Source organism: Bos mutus, chromosome 4 (assembly GCF_027580195.1).
Source record: "Bos mutus isolate GX-2022 chromosome 4, NWIPB_WYAK_1.1, whole genome shotgun sequence".
Taxonomy (NCBI): domain Eukaryota; kingdom Metazoa; phylum Chordata; class Mammalia; order Artiodactyla; family Bovidae; genus Bos; species Bos mutus.
The window spans coordinates 98,045,789-98,061,746 of NC_091620.1; the positions used below are offsets into that span (position 1 = coordinate 98,045,789).

A 15,958-nucleotide genomic window follows, 5' to 3' on the forward strand; every position below is an offset into this window, starting at 1 on the left:
GTGGCCAAAATATTGGAGTTTCAGCTGCAACATCAGTCCTTCCAATGAACACCAAGGACTGATTTCCTTTAGGATGAAAGTCCAAGGGACTCTCAAGAGTCTTCTCTAACACCACAGTTCAAAAGCATCAAATCTTCTGCACTCAGCTTTGTTTATAGTCCAACTCTCACATCCATACATGACTACTGGAAAAACCATAGCCTTGACTAGACGACCTTTGTTGATAAAGTAATGTCTCTGCTTTTTAACATGCTGTCTAGGTTGGTCATAACTTTCCTTCCAAGGAGGAAGCATCTTTTAATTTCATGGCTGCAATCACCATCTGCAGTGATTTTGGAGCCCAGAAAAATAAAGTCTGATACTGTTTCAACTATTTCGCCATCTATTTCCCATGAAGTGGTGGGACCAGATGCCATGATCTTCGTTTTCTGAATGTTGAGCTTTAAGCCAACTTTTTCACTCTCCTCTTTCACTTTCACCAAGAGGCTTTTTAGTTCTCTTCACTTTCTGCTATAAAGGTGGTGTCATCTGCATATCTGAGGTTATTGATATTTCTCCCAGCAATCTTGATTCCAGCTTGTGTATCTTCCAGCCGAGCGTTTCTTATGATGTACTCTTCATATAAGTTAAATAAGCTAGGTGACAATATACAGACTTGACATACTCCTTTTCCGATTTGGAACCAATCTGTTGTTCCATGTCCAGTTCTAACTGTTGCTTCCTGACCTGCATACAAGTTTCTCAAGATGCAGGTCTGGTGGTCTGGTATTCCTATCTCTTTCAGAATTTTTCACAGTTTATTGTGATCCACACAGTCAAAGGCTTTGGCATAGTCTATAAAGCAGAAATAGATGTTTTTCTGGAACTCTCTTGCTTTTTCTATGATCCAGAAAATGCTGGCAATTTGATCTCTGGTTCAGCTTGAACATCTGGAAGTTCACGGTTTATGTATTGCTGAAGCCTGGATTAGAGACTTTTGAGCATTACTTTACTAGCGTGTGAGATGAGTGCAACCATGTGGTAGTTTGAGCATTCTTTGGCATTGCCTTTCTTTGGGATTGGAATGAAAAGTGACCTTTTCCAGTCCTGTGGCCACTGCTAAGTTTTCCAGATTTGCTGGCATATTGAGTGCAGCACTTTCACAGCATCATCTTTAAGGATTTGAAATAGCTCAACTGGAATTCCATCACCTCCACTAGCTTTGTTCGTAGTGATGCTTTCTAAGGCCCACTTGACTTCACATTCCAGGATATCTGGCTCTAGGTGAGTGACCACACCAATGTGATTATCTGAGTCGTGAAGATCTTTTTTGTATAGTTCTTCTGTGTATTCTTGCCACCTCTTCTTAATATCTTCTGCTTCTGTTAGGTCCATTCCATTTCTGTCCTTTATTGAGCCCATCTTTCCATGAAATGTTCCCTTGGTATCTCTAATTTTCTTGAAGAGATCTCTAGTCTTTCCCATTCTATTGGTTTCCTCTGTTTCTTTGCATTGATCACTGAGGAAGGCTTTCTTATCTCTCCTTGCTATTCTTTGGAACTCTGCATTCAGATGCTTATATCTTTCCTTTTCTCCTTTGCTTTTCGCTTCCCTTCATATCACAGCTATTTGTAAGGCCTCCTCAGACAGCCAGTTTGCTTTTTTGCATTTCTTTTTCTTGGGGATGGTCTTGATCCCTGTCTCCTGTTCAATGTCACGAACCTCTGTCCATAGTTCATCAGGCACTCTGTCTATCAGATTTAGTCCCTTAAATCTATTTCTCACTTCCTCTGTATAGTCATAAGGGATTTGATTTAGGCCATACCTGAATTCTGAAGGAGATCAGCCCTGGGATTTCTTTGGAAGGAATGATGCTAAAGCTGAAACTCCAGTACTTTGGCCACCTCATGCGAAGAGTTGACTCATTGGAAAAGACCCTGATGCTGGGAGGGATTGGGGGCAGGAGGAGAAGGGGACGACAGAGGATGAGATGGTTGGATGGCATCACTGACTCGATGGATGTGAGTCTGAGTGAACTCTGGGAGTTGGTGATGGACAGGGAGGCCTGGCGTGCTGTGATTCATGGGGTCGCAAAGAGTTGGACACAACTGAGCAACTGAACTGAACTGAACTGAATGGTCTAGTGGTTTTCCCCACACTGTTCAAGTCTGAATTTGGCAGTATTGAGTTCATGATCTGAGCCACAGTCAGCTCCCGGTCTTGTTTTTGCTGACTGTATAGAGCTTCTCCATCTTTGGCTGCAAAGAATATAATCAATCTGATTTTGGTGTTGACCATCTGGTGATGTCCATGTTTAGAGTCTTCTCTTGTGTTGTTGGAAGAGGGTGTTTGCTATGACCAGTGCGGTCTCTTGGCAGAACTCTATTAGCCTTGCCCTGCTTCATTCTGTACTCCAAGGCCAAATTTGCCTGTTATTCCAGGTGTTTCTTGACTTCTCACTTTTGCATTCCAATCCCTTATAATGAAAAGGACATCTTTTTTTGGTGTTAGTTCTAAAAGGTCTTGTAGGTCTTTATAGAACTGTTCAACTTCAGCTTTTTCAGTGTTACTTGGTCAGGGCATAGACTTGGGTTACCATGATATTGTATGGTTTGCCTTGGAAGTGAACAGAGATCATTCTGTCATTTTTGAGATTGCATCCAAGTACTGCATTTTGGACTCTTTTGTTGACTATGATGGCTCCTCCATTTCTTCTAAGGGATTCCTGCCCACAGTAGTAGATATAATGGTCATCTGAGTTGAATTCATTCATTCCAGTCCATCTTAGTTCGCTGATTCCTAGAATGTCGACGTTCACTCTTGCCATCTCCTGTTTGTCCACTTCCAATTTGCCTTGATTCATGGACCTAACATTCCAGGTTCCTATGCAGTATTGCTCTTTACAGCATCGAACCTTGCTTCTATCACCAGTCACATCCACAACTGGGTGTTGTTGTTGCTTTGGCTCCATCCCTTCATTCTTTCTGGAGTTATTTCTCCACTGCTCTCCAGTAGCATATTGGGCACCTACCGACCTGGGGAGTTCATCTTTTAGTGTCATATCTTTTTGCCTTTTTATCCTGTTCATGGGGTTCTCAAGGCAAGAATACTGAAGTGGTTTAACATTCCCTTCTCCAGTGGACCACATTCTGTCAGACCTCTCCACCAGGACCTGTCTTGGGTTGCCCCACATGGCATGGCTTAATTTCACTAAGTTAGACAAGCTGTGGTCTGTTTGATGAGATTTGCTAGTTGTCTGTGATTGTGGTTTCAGTCTGTCTGCCCTCTGATGCCCTCTCTCAGCGCCTACCATCTTAATTTGGGTTTCTCTTACCTTGGATGTGGGGTATCTCATCCCATATGCTGCATGGCCAGAAAAACCCCAGAACAATGAATTTAATGAAAATAAAGTCCTTGAAGCTCAAATATCTCAAAAACACATTCTATGGAATTTGTTGATTAGCTGATTGTATTTATGGAAAGTGCATATTAAGTCATTTTTGTTTTAGCAAGCGATCGCGATATATCAGATGGTCTTATGTACACTTGTAGGTTTATTTGCTCTGTTTTTGTTTTGGGAATCAATTTTAATTGAGGAATGAACTATGTCAATGAAGAAAATTTATAAGGACATCTATCTTTCCAATCTAGCTTGGGATTGCTTTCCTGGGGGACACCAGTTTCTTCAGAGCCCCTATAAAAATGTCCATTTTGACTCCTTGCACCTCCAGTAGTCAGCCATTCAAGACCTGATATGTGACCATTTCCATTCTCCTGGATGTTATCGATTTCTGCTCTTTGATAGACCTGCTGAGATGCTGACCAAATGTGCTGAGGTATCAACTCATTAATGTTAGCTCCATGTGCTTTTCTTATGTATTTTTTTGCTATAAGTATTGAATCTTGTTACAACCAATTTATAACTCACACTGCAATATTTTTTTCATCAAGATTAAGTTAATCTGAGGGAGTATTACCATACTTCTCTATTCTGACAATAATAATAGTTAATGTAATGCCCAACAGTCCACCAATTGTTTTTATTTACAGTGTTTATAGAAGACAGTCTATCATCATTATTCTTACCATATAATACAGGAAATATATTTTGGGGGGTTAACACTTCTAGAGTCACCAAGATAGCAGGTCAGATAGCCAAGTTTTGATCACAGGCAGTCAGTCTCCAAGGTTCGTGTACTTAACTTCAGTAACTTGCAAATAGTAAAATCCTGCCTATTTTAAGTGCCTGAGTTGCTTCAGTCATGTCCAGCTCTTTGTGACCCTATAGACTGTAGCCTGCCAGGCTCCTCTGTCCATAGGATGCTCCAGGCAAGAATACTGCAGTTGGTTGCCATGCCGTTCTCCAGGGGATCTTCCTAACCCAAGGATCAAACCCACATCTCTTGTGTCTTCTGCATTGGCAGGTGGATTCTTTACCACTGAGCCACCTGGGAAGTCCTTTCTTTATCGTTACCTAGCATTTTAAATTATTATACCCACATTTAAAAATTTTTTTAAAGTGGGAATTATTTTCCTTTTTTAGGTATGTAATATAGAAAGAACTTGGGAAAGATATCCTAATTTGGCTTCAAGTGAGGCTTTGCCTTCATTTTTTTTCCCCTAATTGCTAACCAGTTGGTCCATCACCAGATTTTGAGCAATCCTTTCTTTCTCCCCTGATTTTTTGATGCCTTCTCCACTCTGCACTAACATCTTACACATACTATTTTCAGAAAATTTTCAAGAAATCTGTAAGATCAGTTTATCTTTGTGCTATATATTAAGATAACTTCAGGTTGACTTGTCTTAAGATGTATCAGCTATTCAGTAAATTCACTTATAATGAATTTATCTTGTTCACAATATAAATGAATAATAATAAATGTAATAAAAAGTATTTGAATTGAAAAAAGATTGTATCAATTATGAGAAAGCTACCCTTAAATTTATGGCTATTCAGGTGGCTCAAGTGGTAAAGAATCCATATGCCAATGCAGGAGATGCAGGCAGGAGATGCAGGTTCAATCTCTGGGTCAGGAAGATCCCCTGGAGGAGGAAATGGTAACTCACTCCAGTATCCTTGCCTAGAAAATTCCATGGACAGAGGAGTCGGCAGGCTGCAGTCCATGGAGTCACAAAGAATCAGAAATGACTGAGGACACAAACACATACCCTTAAATTTACTATTAATGACTTTATCTTTTCTTTTATGGTACAGGCACAAGTTATTAGATTTTTTTGGTGATTGATACTTTGATATTTTAAATATTAAATATTTAAATATTAAATATGGATGGCATCACCGATTTGATGGACATGAGTTGATGGACAGAGAAGCCTAGGGTCCTGTAGTCCATGGGTTCACAGAGACTCAGACACGACTGAGCAACTGAACTTTAATATTTTAAAGGTTGTTTAAAAGAAGATATAAAATTGATGTATCTACCATGTATGAAAACAAATTGGTGTTTCCACTTTTGTTTTCTCTGCTTCAAAAGATGAACCACTGTGGAACACAGGCCCCCATGTGGCTGTCTCTGAAAGATTCAGAAACATTGCCTCCACCTGGGGAACTCAAGAAACTGACAGCTTGTGCCACATGGTGATTTTTGTTCAGCACTGTGAAAGACTGCTGTCTTTTTCAAATCCTGGTGTCTGTAAGAAACTGTTGAAAGTTTTTTGTGTACTTCCTACAACCCACTCAAGGATGCATGGGATATTGTGCAGAAGGTAATAAAACATGTGGAATGCACATGAATTGCTAGTGTTGGAACTCTGTATTGGTGTGTTTGTGCCATCCTCTGGATGGGGTTTATGGAGCTAATGTAAATCTCAGTAAGATATTTGGTTTACTGCTGCTGCTAAGTCGCTTCAGTCGTGTCTGACTCTGTGCGACCCCATAGGCGGCAGCCCACCAGGCTCCACCATCCCTGGGATTCTCCAGGCAAGAACACTGCAGTGGGTTGCCATTTCCTTCTCCAGTGCATGAAAGTGAAAAGTGAAAGTGAAGTTGCTCGGTCGTGTCTGACTCTTAGCAACCCCATGGACTGTAGCCTACCAGGCTTCTCCATCCATGGGGTTTTCCAGGCAAGAGTACTGGAGTGGGGTGCCATTTGGTTTACTATTATTGCTAAAATGAGGCTAAATTTCTGGTTTAAATTGGCCATATTTGTTAAGGGTTCTTTGCCAAGATGTTTAAATTGTCAAAATTATTTGTTAATGTGGAAGTGTGAACAGTTAATATCAGCAATGGTAATTGATACCACTTATCTACTAGTAACATTCAGTAGGAAGTACCTTTCTCCTTTATGGTATTCTTCAGTTCAGTTCAGTCACTCAGTTGTGTCCGATTCTCTGCGAGCCCATGGACTGCAGTACACCAGGCTTCCCTGTCCATAACCAACTCTCGGAATTTACACAAACTGATGTCCATTGAGTCAGTGATGCCATCCAACCATCTCATCCTCTGTCATTCCCTTCCCCTCCTGCCTTCAACCTTTCCCATCATCAGGGTCTTTTCCAATGAGTCAGTTCTTTGCATCAGGTGGCCAAAGTATTGGAGTTTCAGCTTCAGTGTCCGTCCTTCCAATGCATATTCAGGACTGATTTCCTTTAGGATGGACTGGTTGGATCTCATTGCAGTCCAAGAGACTCTCAAGAGTCTTCTCCTACACCACAGTTCAAAAGTATCAATTCTTCAGTGCTTAGCTTCCTCAAACTCATAACCCCAGTCTAATCATTAGCAAGTTCACATAAACCCAAATTGAGGAACATTCTACAAAACATGTAAATAGTACTATTTAGAAGTGTCAAAATCAAAGAAAACCATGAAAGAGTAAGAAATTGTCAAAGATTGGAGAGGACTAAGCAAGCATGAGTAAGGCATTATGAAGATATCCTGGACTGAGTAACTAGAACTTTTTAGAAAAGAACATTCATGAAAAACTGGTAAAAATCTAAACAGAGACTTCAGTTTATTTATGAGTAGAATCCTAAAGGCAATTTTTTAGTTTTGACAAATGTATCATGGTTTTTTTAATAAGTGAACATTAGTGGAACATGGATAAAGATTATAAGGGATAGCTGTGTGTTATTTTGCATACTTTGTGTGAATATAAATCATTTTAAAATAAAATGCTCATCACAAAACAAACCAAAGTTATTTTGGAAAGCAAAGAAAACTGTGAATGCAATAGAGATTGACTGGTACAGGGACGCTATCTTATAAGGGCACCTGGGAAATGTCTCTCTGAATAGGTGATGAACTTGAGCTGAGCTCTGAATAAAGAGAAAGGTGGGAATAAGCATTCCACGTAAAAAGAACAGCAAATGCGAACGTCCTTAGACAGTTGTAAAGATGGACACTCGAGGAACTGAAGGAGAAACAATATGGCAGAAACACTGAGTGGATGATCCCTAGGAGGTGAGATCAGATGAGATGAATTTGGAAGGGGGAATCTATAGGGCCTGTAGACCATGGTAAGAATTTACATTTAGTCCTAGCTGCAATAAAGTCTAATGGGATTTTAAATAGGTGAATAACATGATCTGAAGATTGTATTCAAAAGGCTACTATCCCTGTAGAAGACTCTATCTAGGAGGCTATTGCATTAATTCAGTAGAAAGATGGTGGTGGCTTAGGGGTTGGGGAGGTGGAAATGGCTTAGACTAGTGGAAAAGGAAAGAGGGTATTGAGTTGAGATGTCTTTTAGAGATGGAAGCTCATGTATTAGATATGGGAGAAGATGGAAAGAGAGAAACCAAGAACAACATCTAGGTTTTTTTCTTGAGTAATTGGGATGGGACAGAGTACAATCACACTGGCTGGGGAGAGAGAAAGGAATCAAGAATTATGTTTTGGCCTGTTATCTAAGACGGGGCATGAGATATACAGACATAAAATACATATCAGACTTGTGACCTTGACACTGATCATGGTATTGACTAAGGACATTGAAGAATAAGGACACTTACAGGGAGCCCCAAAATATATTGTCATGGAGCTCAGAATTGATAACTAATGAATCTAATGAATTTTTTCCATTCCTTTCCTTTTATAGCTAAATTATGACTTTGAATTCTTTGAAAATAGACAATGTACTCTTTACATCAATAGCAGTGTTTAATAGAACTAGTGGCCCAACTCAGCTGCAAGGAACTCAAAATAGAAACTACATAATGGCATTTTTTTTTTTTTTTTACTTTGAGAGCTTAGACAAGTATGGAGCTGATAAAGGAGGGATTTATTCCTGGTTGAAGATGGGGGGTAGTGTGCTGATACGTGACCAGGTTATGGGGGAAAACCAGTCCCCTTCTGATTTATTATCTGATCTCATCCATATGTAGGAGACTGAAATACTGCTGTGGATCAGTAGGCAAACATTGCTTCAGCAAATAATAATTGTATGGGTAACATCTGGGCTTCCCAGGTTGGCACTAGTGGTAAAGAACCCACCTACCAATGCAGGAAACTTAAGAGACAAGGGTTTGATCCCTGGGTTGGAAAGATCTCTTAGAGGTAGGCACAGCAACCCACTCCAGTATTTTTGCCTGGAGAATCCTGTGGAAAGAGGAGCTTGATGGGCTACAGTCCGTAGGGTCACAAAGAGTCAGACACAACTGAAGTGACAGTATGCACACACACACACACACACACACACACACACACATATGCATGGGTTACATCTACAAACATTTTCATCCTGAGATTACTATACTCACCAAATTAGAAAACCCCAAATGACACAGATACACCAAACCAATGGCAAAGAATATACATTATAAATTACAATTAATTTCAGTAAATTACAATCGAAAAGATTAAAAGTTGTAAATACTGGAGGTAAGGAGAGGATAAAATTTATGATGTGGTGTCGTCAAAGAAAGCTTTTCTGAGCACAGGGCACTGACACTGAGAGTTTGAAAATGAATAGCTCTTGGTCAGAAAAAGGGTGAGGGAAGGAGCTTCCCAGATAGCAACAGTAATACATGGATGGCCTTAATGTTATTAGGATAGGGTATACTCACAAAAGTAAGGGCAGGACAAAGATGTTGGATCTCAGTGAGCAAGTGAGAGCATAATAAAACATGTACTTGGAAGGGCTGCTGCTGCTGCTGCTAAGTCACTTCAGTTGTGTATGACTCTGTGTGACCCCATAGACAGCAGCCCACCAGGCTTCCCCATCCCTGGGATTCTCCAGGCAAGAACACTGGAGTGGGTTGCCATTTCCTTCTCCAATGCATGAAAGTGAAAAGTGAAAGTGAAGTCGCTCAGTCGTGTCCGACTCTGTGCGACCCCATGGACTGCCGCCTACCAGGCTCCTCCGTCCATGGGATTTTCCAGGCAAGAGTACTGGAGTGGGGTGCCATTGCCTTCTCTGTGGAAGGGCAGTGGGGCCTAATATTTAAGGAGCTCTGCATTTCATTCTCTGTGCACTGAAAAGTCTTTGGAGAATTATCCTGGGAGAGTTAGTTCGTAAATGTTCACATTCCTTACACAGCTGCTGGCCAACTAAACCTGGCTGCAGGCAGTATGTTCAGTAGGGAAGGGTAGCATCTGCTCAGTTAGTAAAGCTCGTGTCTTTCACTGGAAAGGAGAAAATCCAGAGAGACACATTAGCTTCACTCAGTGGCCAAGCTGAGATATTTTGAAAAATATTGTGTGTTTTCTTTTTTAAGTATTTTTCAGTACTCTTTACACCATATTTTTTCAACACTCTTTACACATGGTACCTCAGACTGTAAAGAATCTGCCTGCAATGCCGGAGACCCAGGTTCGATCCTTGAGTCAGGCAGATCCCATGGAGAAGGGACTAGCTACCCACTTCAGTATTCTTGCTTGGAGAATCCCATGGACAGAGGAGCCTGGCAGGCTACAGTTGATGGGGTTGCAGAGTCGGACACGACTGAGTGACTAACATACTTTTTATAAAATTTCAAATAATGTTATCAAATATTTATGTAAATAAATATTTTTTTTGCAGATGTTTCAATGGAAAGAACCAACAATTGACCAACACTGGTGGTGGTGGTGGTGTAGTCACTAAGTTGTGTCCAACTTTTGTGACCCCATGGACTGTAAATTGCCAGGCTCCTCTGTCCATGGGATTCTCCAGGCAAGAATACGGGGGTAGGTTGCCATTTCCTTCTCCAGGGGATCTTCCCAATCCAGGAATCGAACTGGGTTTCCTGCATTGCAGGCAGATTCTTTACTGACTGAGCTATATAAGAGAAGCCCCATCAGTTTAAGAAATAGTGGCAACTGTTTAAAATTAAAAAAAATAATAACTTTTACTCTAGAGAATAGCATAATAACATACAAATAATTACTTCAACAGAAATTTTATTTTGTTATTGTTTGCATTGAATTTAGAAACTCAATATTTAAAATTTGCATTTCACAACATGCCCTTAAAATGTAAGAAATATTTCCTGTTTTATTGATATTACTACTCATTCAATTTCTCAAGCCTGAATATTCAGAATTAATTCTCTCATTCTCCATATTCAAGTCCTCATACTGGTTTTAGGGAAAGGGAGATGATTGTTATGTTTTATTTTTAATATACAAGTTAGTCAAACATATACATAATTATCCTCTTTGATATGCCAGTAAAAGCCTACCTTGAAGTACCATTTAGACTTCAATTAAACGTCATAGATAGCAAACAAAAATGTAACTTAATCCTCTTAAGAATTTCTTTTTCATGCTTAGCAAGAATCTGGGACAAATGTTCAATAATGATGGTGATTTGGCCACTTAACAATGTCAGGCTGCAGTGTCTGTGAGCCTAGAAAGGCTCTTTCTGCACGGTGACAGGGTGAAAGTCCAGGTTTAGCCTTTTTATCTGCTTTTAGACAGAATAAAATGAAAAACCCAAAGGCTGAAAGAGGGCTGGTGGTAACTGAAACTTGCCCCCCTTTAAGGAGCTTATTTGGGAAAAACCTTATCACAACTATTTCAGATTTCCCTGGCTTTTCTCAGTCTCATCTTCAATGAGACTATGAAATGTTTTTTAACTTGGATGTATTTCTACCCCAAACCTATGGTGATTGGGTAGGCAACAGTCAGTCATATTTACCTTAAAAACCATCAAAAAAGCAAAAATTAAGGAAAAAAAAATCTCACTTTAATAGTATATTCTCATGACTAGGTTTTGTTTTTTATAATTCATATGTCATTTTCACACAATTTATCTACCCTTAGTGATTTTTAGAAGCCAAATAAGAAACACTGATTTAAGATTATAATTGTAAAGAGTGTCATTTAAACAAAAAGATTGAATGCTTTTATTAGAATAATGCATGGAAAAATATTTTTCACATTTTACATAGTTAGCAAAATAGTCCTTAAGCTATACATGAAGAGGCAACATATCAATTGAAAATAGGCTATGAGAAATTAAGATTGTGTTCTAGAAAGCCTGCAGCACCCATGAAAAAATAAAATAGCATAGCTAATCAACCAACAAGGAGATAAAATGGAATCATAAAATATACTGTTTGTTTGAGGCAGAAAAATGTGAAAAGTACCAATAAGACAAACAGAAAACAACAACATGGTAAATTTAAACCCCACAATATCAATAATCAATTAAACAAAAATGGTCTAAAATCTCAACTCAAAGTCAGAAACTGTCAAATTGGATAGAAAAGTAAGACACAACCATGGGGTGCCTAGAAAAACCAACTTTAAAGATTTCTAAAAATGAGGTTGAAAGTGTAAGAAAGAAAAAGATCTACTTAGGTAACACAAATCACAAGGAATATGAGTGGCTAAATTAATAGACAAAGATTATAGAGCAAAGAATATTACATGGAAAGGCAGCATTCATTTCCTAACAATAAAAGAGTCACTTGAACAACAGAACATAAAAATCTAAATCCTTAATGTACCTAATAACAGAGATTCAAAATACATGAAGCAAACTTACCCATCTTCAAGAAGAGATATACAAATCTATAGTCTATGTTGGAGGTTAATGCCCATCTGTCAATAACTGAGCATGTAGAAACAACAGCAAAGTGGAGGAGACTAGAAAACCCATATTATCTACAAATTGCAAAATTGGAGGAGGCTAGGCAATCAGTATTATTTACAAATTGTACATGAAGCATTTACTGAGATATAATACATTCTGGGCTCTAAATTAAGGAAATTAGAATATTAGAAAAAGTTTGAAGTTAATTAAAAGAAAAACCTACTACACATTTATATTGGAAAAGAAACACAGTCACAAATTAAAGGCCTCAGCTTATACACTGGACCTAGAAGAAGTACAGATGAGACCCAGAGTAAGCAGGAAACGGAAATAATGATCAGAGTGAAAGTCACTGAAACAATACACAAAACAGAAAACTCAAGAAAATTAAAAGGTAGTTCTTTGAGAAATTCGAGAAAATTAATAAGTTCCTAGCCAATTCAATCAATAAAAAAGAAGATAGAAACTACCAGTATCAGGAATAACAGACATAATATAACTACAGATTCTACATATATTACAATAAAGGATTACTATGAATAACTCTGCCAACGAACTCAACATAAATGAAACAGACAAATTTCTTGAAATATGCAAAATGAAAGCTCATTCAAAATAAATAACTTCAACGACCTAATGTCTATTCAATAAACTGTATTTCTAGTTAAAATCTATCACACAAAACAAGGAAAAAAAACTCATGCCCAGATGACTTAGGAATTCTTCCCAACATGTAGGGAGGAAATACCAATTTTACACAACTCTTCCAAAAAATATAGAAAAGGGACAGCTAACCTTCTGCGCTGCTGCTGCTGCTAAGTCGCTTTAGTGGTGTCTGACTCTGTGTGACCCCATAGACGGCAGCCCACCAGGCTCCCCCGTCCCTGGGATTCTCCAGGCAAGAACACTGGAGTGGGTTGCCATTTCTTTCTCCAATGCATGAAAGTGAAAAGTGAAAGTGAAGTCACCCAGTCGTGTCTGAGTCTTCGTGACCCCATGGATTGCAGCCTGCCAGGCTCCTCCACCCATGGTATTTTCCAGGCAAGAGTACTGGAGTGGGGTGCCATTAAACTTCTGTGATGTCAGCATTATTCCAAAAGTAAAATCAGATACAGGCATTACAAGAAAAGTATGGAGCAACATCCCTCATGAATATAAATACATATGACCAAAAAAACTGCACATGAAAAAAACCACGTAGTGATTTGGGTTGCAAATAACAGAAAACAAGTAGAAATAATGTAAAAAGAAAATCAACACTAAAAGGTTTTAGGATATGTCATTGAATCTGAGGAAGAGTTAAATGGAATCCCTCAGAAAGTGTGGGCAAGAGAGCAACTCCATAATCTTAGCCGTAGGAATCTGCCTGGTGGCTCAGACGGTAAAGAATCCACATGCAATGTGGGAGACCTGGGTTCAATCCCTGGGTTGGGAAGATGCCCTCGGGGAGGGCATGGCAACCCATTCGAGTATTCTTGTCTGGAGAATCCCCATGTACAGAGGAGCCTGACTGGCTACAGTCCATTGGGTGGAAGGCACATGGGGAATAGGGAGGGTCACAAAGAGTCCGACACAACTGATCAACTAAGCACGCACACAGACATCCCTATAGAGCTCCATTATTAACCTGTCTCAGCTTTCAACTCCTCATCTCTGTTTAGTTCTAAATTCTTCTGGGAAGCAATCTAATGAGCCTATCTTTGTTCATAATGTGCTGAATTTGGCACTGGGGTATGAGTACTACCATGATGGCGGTAGACTCAGTTTTATAATCCTGTGCATGACTATGGAGCAGGCAATTCCTAAGGAAGGGATGTCCAGGTGACTGCTATAAATTTCTGGAGATTGTAATGTTTCATTACTTAATAATGCAGACTAAAATTTAGAATCCAAGATATGAATGCTAAAATTGTTTCAAAATATGATTCTAAATTATCTTCATTTGATCTCACCTTGAAAAGGGAAAAAAAGTATTATAAAAGAAAAATGAGAACTAGTAAATCTTAACCTATATTAAAACATACTTCTCAAAAAATTGTCCTCTTAGATATCACCTATTTATCTTATCAGTTGGATAAATCTATAAACCTTAACCTTTTGCAGCTGTTTCTGATGCAAATTTATACCCATGTGGCCCTGATGAAACTGAAATTGAAGGTGACTGTGTTTGTATCAGTTTGTTTTTAACAATGTATTTATAAACCAATAATTTCAAAAGGTTTTTATTTTCTGTAACTTACTTTATGTGTTGAATTATAGTAATATTCGACAAATAGTCTAGTGGATATCAAAAATAAAAATCACTCTATTATGCCTTTAAGAAATAGTCTTGGAACTGGCAGAGGTATAGAGAGTTGGGTATATTCATATCCTACAGATATATGTGTATATTGGTAGAATCTTTTCATGAGAAAATCTGGCAGTTCATCTCAACAGCCTTAAAAATTCACATGTATTTATATCTAGGAATTCCACTTTCAAAATCTACCTAAAGAAATATTTAAAGTTAGTTATAGGAGCATTTTTCAAATAATATGAAAAAAATTGCACATATCCAGTTCCTGCTGGTTAATTCAATAGTTTTGATGCATGCATTATGATGAAATATCTGTAAACAATATTATAATTCAAGGACACATACTTTGACCTTAGTAGTAGTCTTGGTACTTTGTACCAAATAAGCTTGAAAGATAAACCCAAAAATGTTCATGGTGGTCCCTTCCCAATCAATATTTTTCATTTTCTAATTTAAATTTTTAAAAGTTATTTCAAATGTTAAGGCCCCCTTCCTGCAACAAAAAACTCTAAATAGTTTGTCTAATAAAATTTATGATGTCTAGCTAATAGGGGGCAGAAATTAAAATTATTTATTGAAACATTAAGCTGTGAAAAGAAGAGAAGCAAAAAGCAAAGGAGAAAAGGAAAGATATAAACATCTGAATGCACAGTTCAAAAGAATAGCAAGAAGAGATAAGAAAGCCTTCTTCAGTGATCAATGCAAAGAAATAGAGGAAAACAACAGAATGGGAAAGACTAGGGATCTCTTCAACAAAATCAGAGATACCAAAGGAACATTTCATGCAAAGATGAGCTCGATAAAGGACAGAAATGGTATGGACTGAACAGAAGCAGAAGATATTAAGAAGAGATGGCAAGAATACACAGAAGAACTGTACAAAAAAGATCTTCACGACCCAGATAATCATGATGGTGTGGTCACTGACCTAGAGCCAGACATCCTGGAATGTGAAGTAAAGTGGGCCTTAGAAAGCATCACTACGAACAAAGCTAGTGGAGGTGATGGAATTCCAGTTGAGCTATTCCAAATCCTTAAAGATGATGCTGTGAAAGTGCTGCATTCAATATGCCAGCAAATTTGGAAAACTCAGCAGTGGCCACAGGACTGGAAAAGGTCAGTTTTCATTCCAATCCCAAAGAAAGGCAATGCCAAAGAATGCTCAAACTACCGCACAATTGCACTCATCTCACACACTAGTAAAGTAATGCTCAAAATTCTCCAAGCCAGGCTTCAGCAATATGTGAACCGTGAACTTCCTGATGTTCAAGTTGGTTTTAGAAAAGGCAGAGGAACCAGAGATCAAATTGCCAACATCTGCTGGATCATGGAAAAAGCAAGAGAGTTCCAGAAAAACATCTATTTCTGCTTTATTGACTATGCCAAAGCCTTTGACTGTGTGGATCACAATAAACTGTGGAAAATTCTGAAAGAGATGGGAATACCAGACCACCTTACCTGCCTCTTGAGAAATCTGTATGCAGGTCAGGAAGCAACAGTCAGAACTGGACATGGAACAACAGACTGGTTCCAAACTGGAAAAGGAGTACGTCAAGGCTGTATATTGTCACCCTGTTTATTTAACATATATGCAGAGTACATCATGAGAAATGCTGGACTGGAAGAAACACAAACTGGAATCAAGATTGCCGGGAGAAATATCAATAACCTCAGATATGCAGATGACACCACCCTTATGGCA

General features: G+C 38.7%; 1 protein-coding gene across 1 annotated transcript in view; it reads left to right on the forward strand.

Moving 5' to 3' along the window:
* The first annotated feature begins 3,584 nt into the window (after positions 1–3,584).
* VWDE (von Willebrand factor D and EGF domains) overlaps positions 3,585–15,958 on the forward strand; it is a 99,692-nt gene continuing 87,318 nt past the window's right edge. The window contains 3 exon segments of the mRNA XM_070368862.1: positions 3,585–3,815; positions 5,478–5,709; positions 14,064–14,129. Coding sequence (XP_070224963.1) covers positions 3,585–3,815; positions 5,478–5,709; positions 14,064–14,129 — 529 coding nt within the window.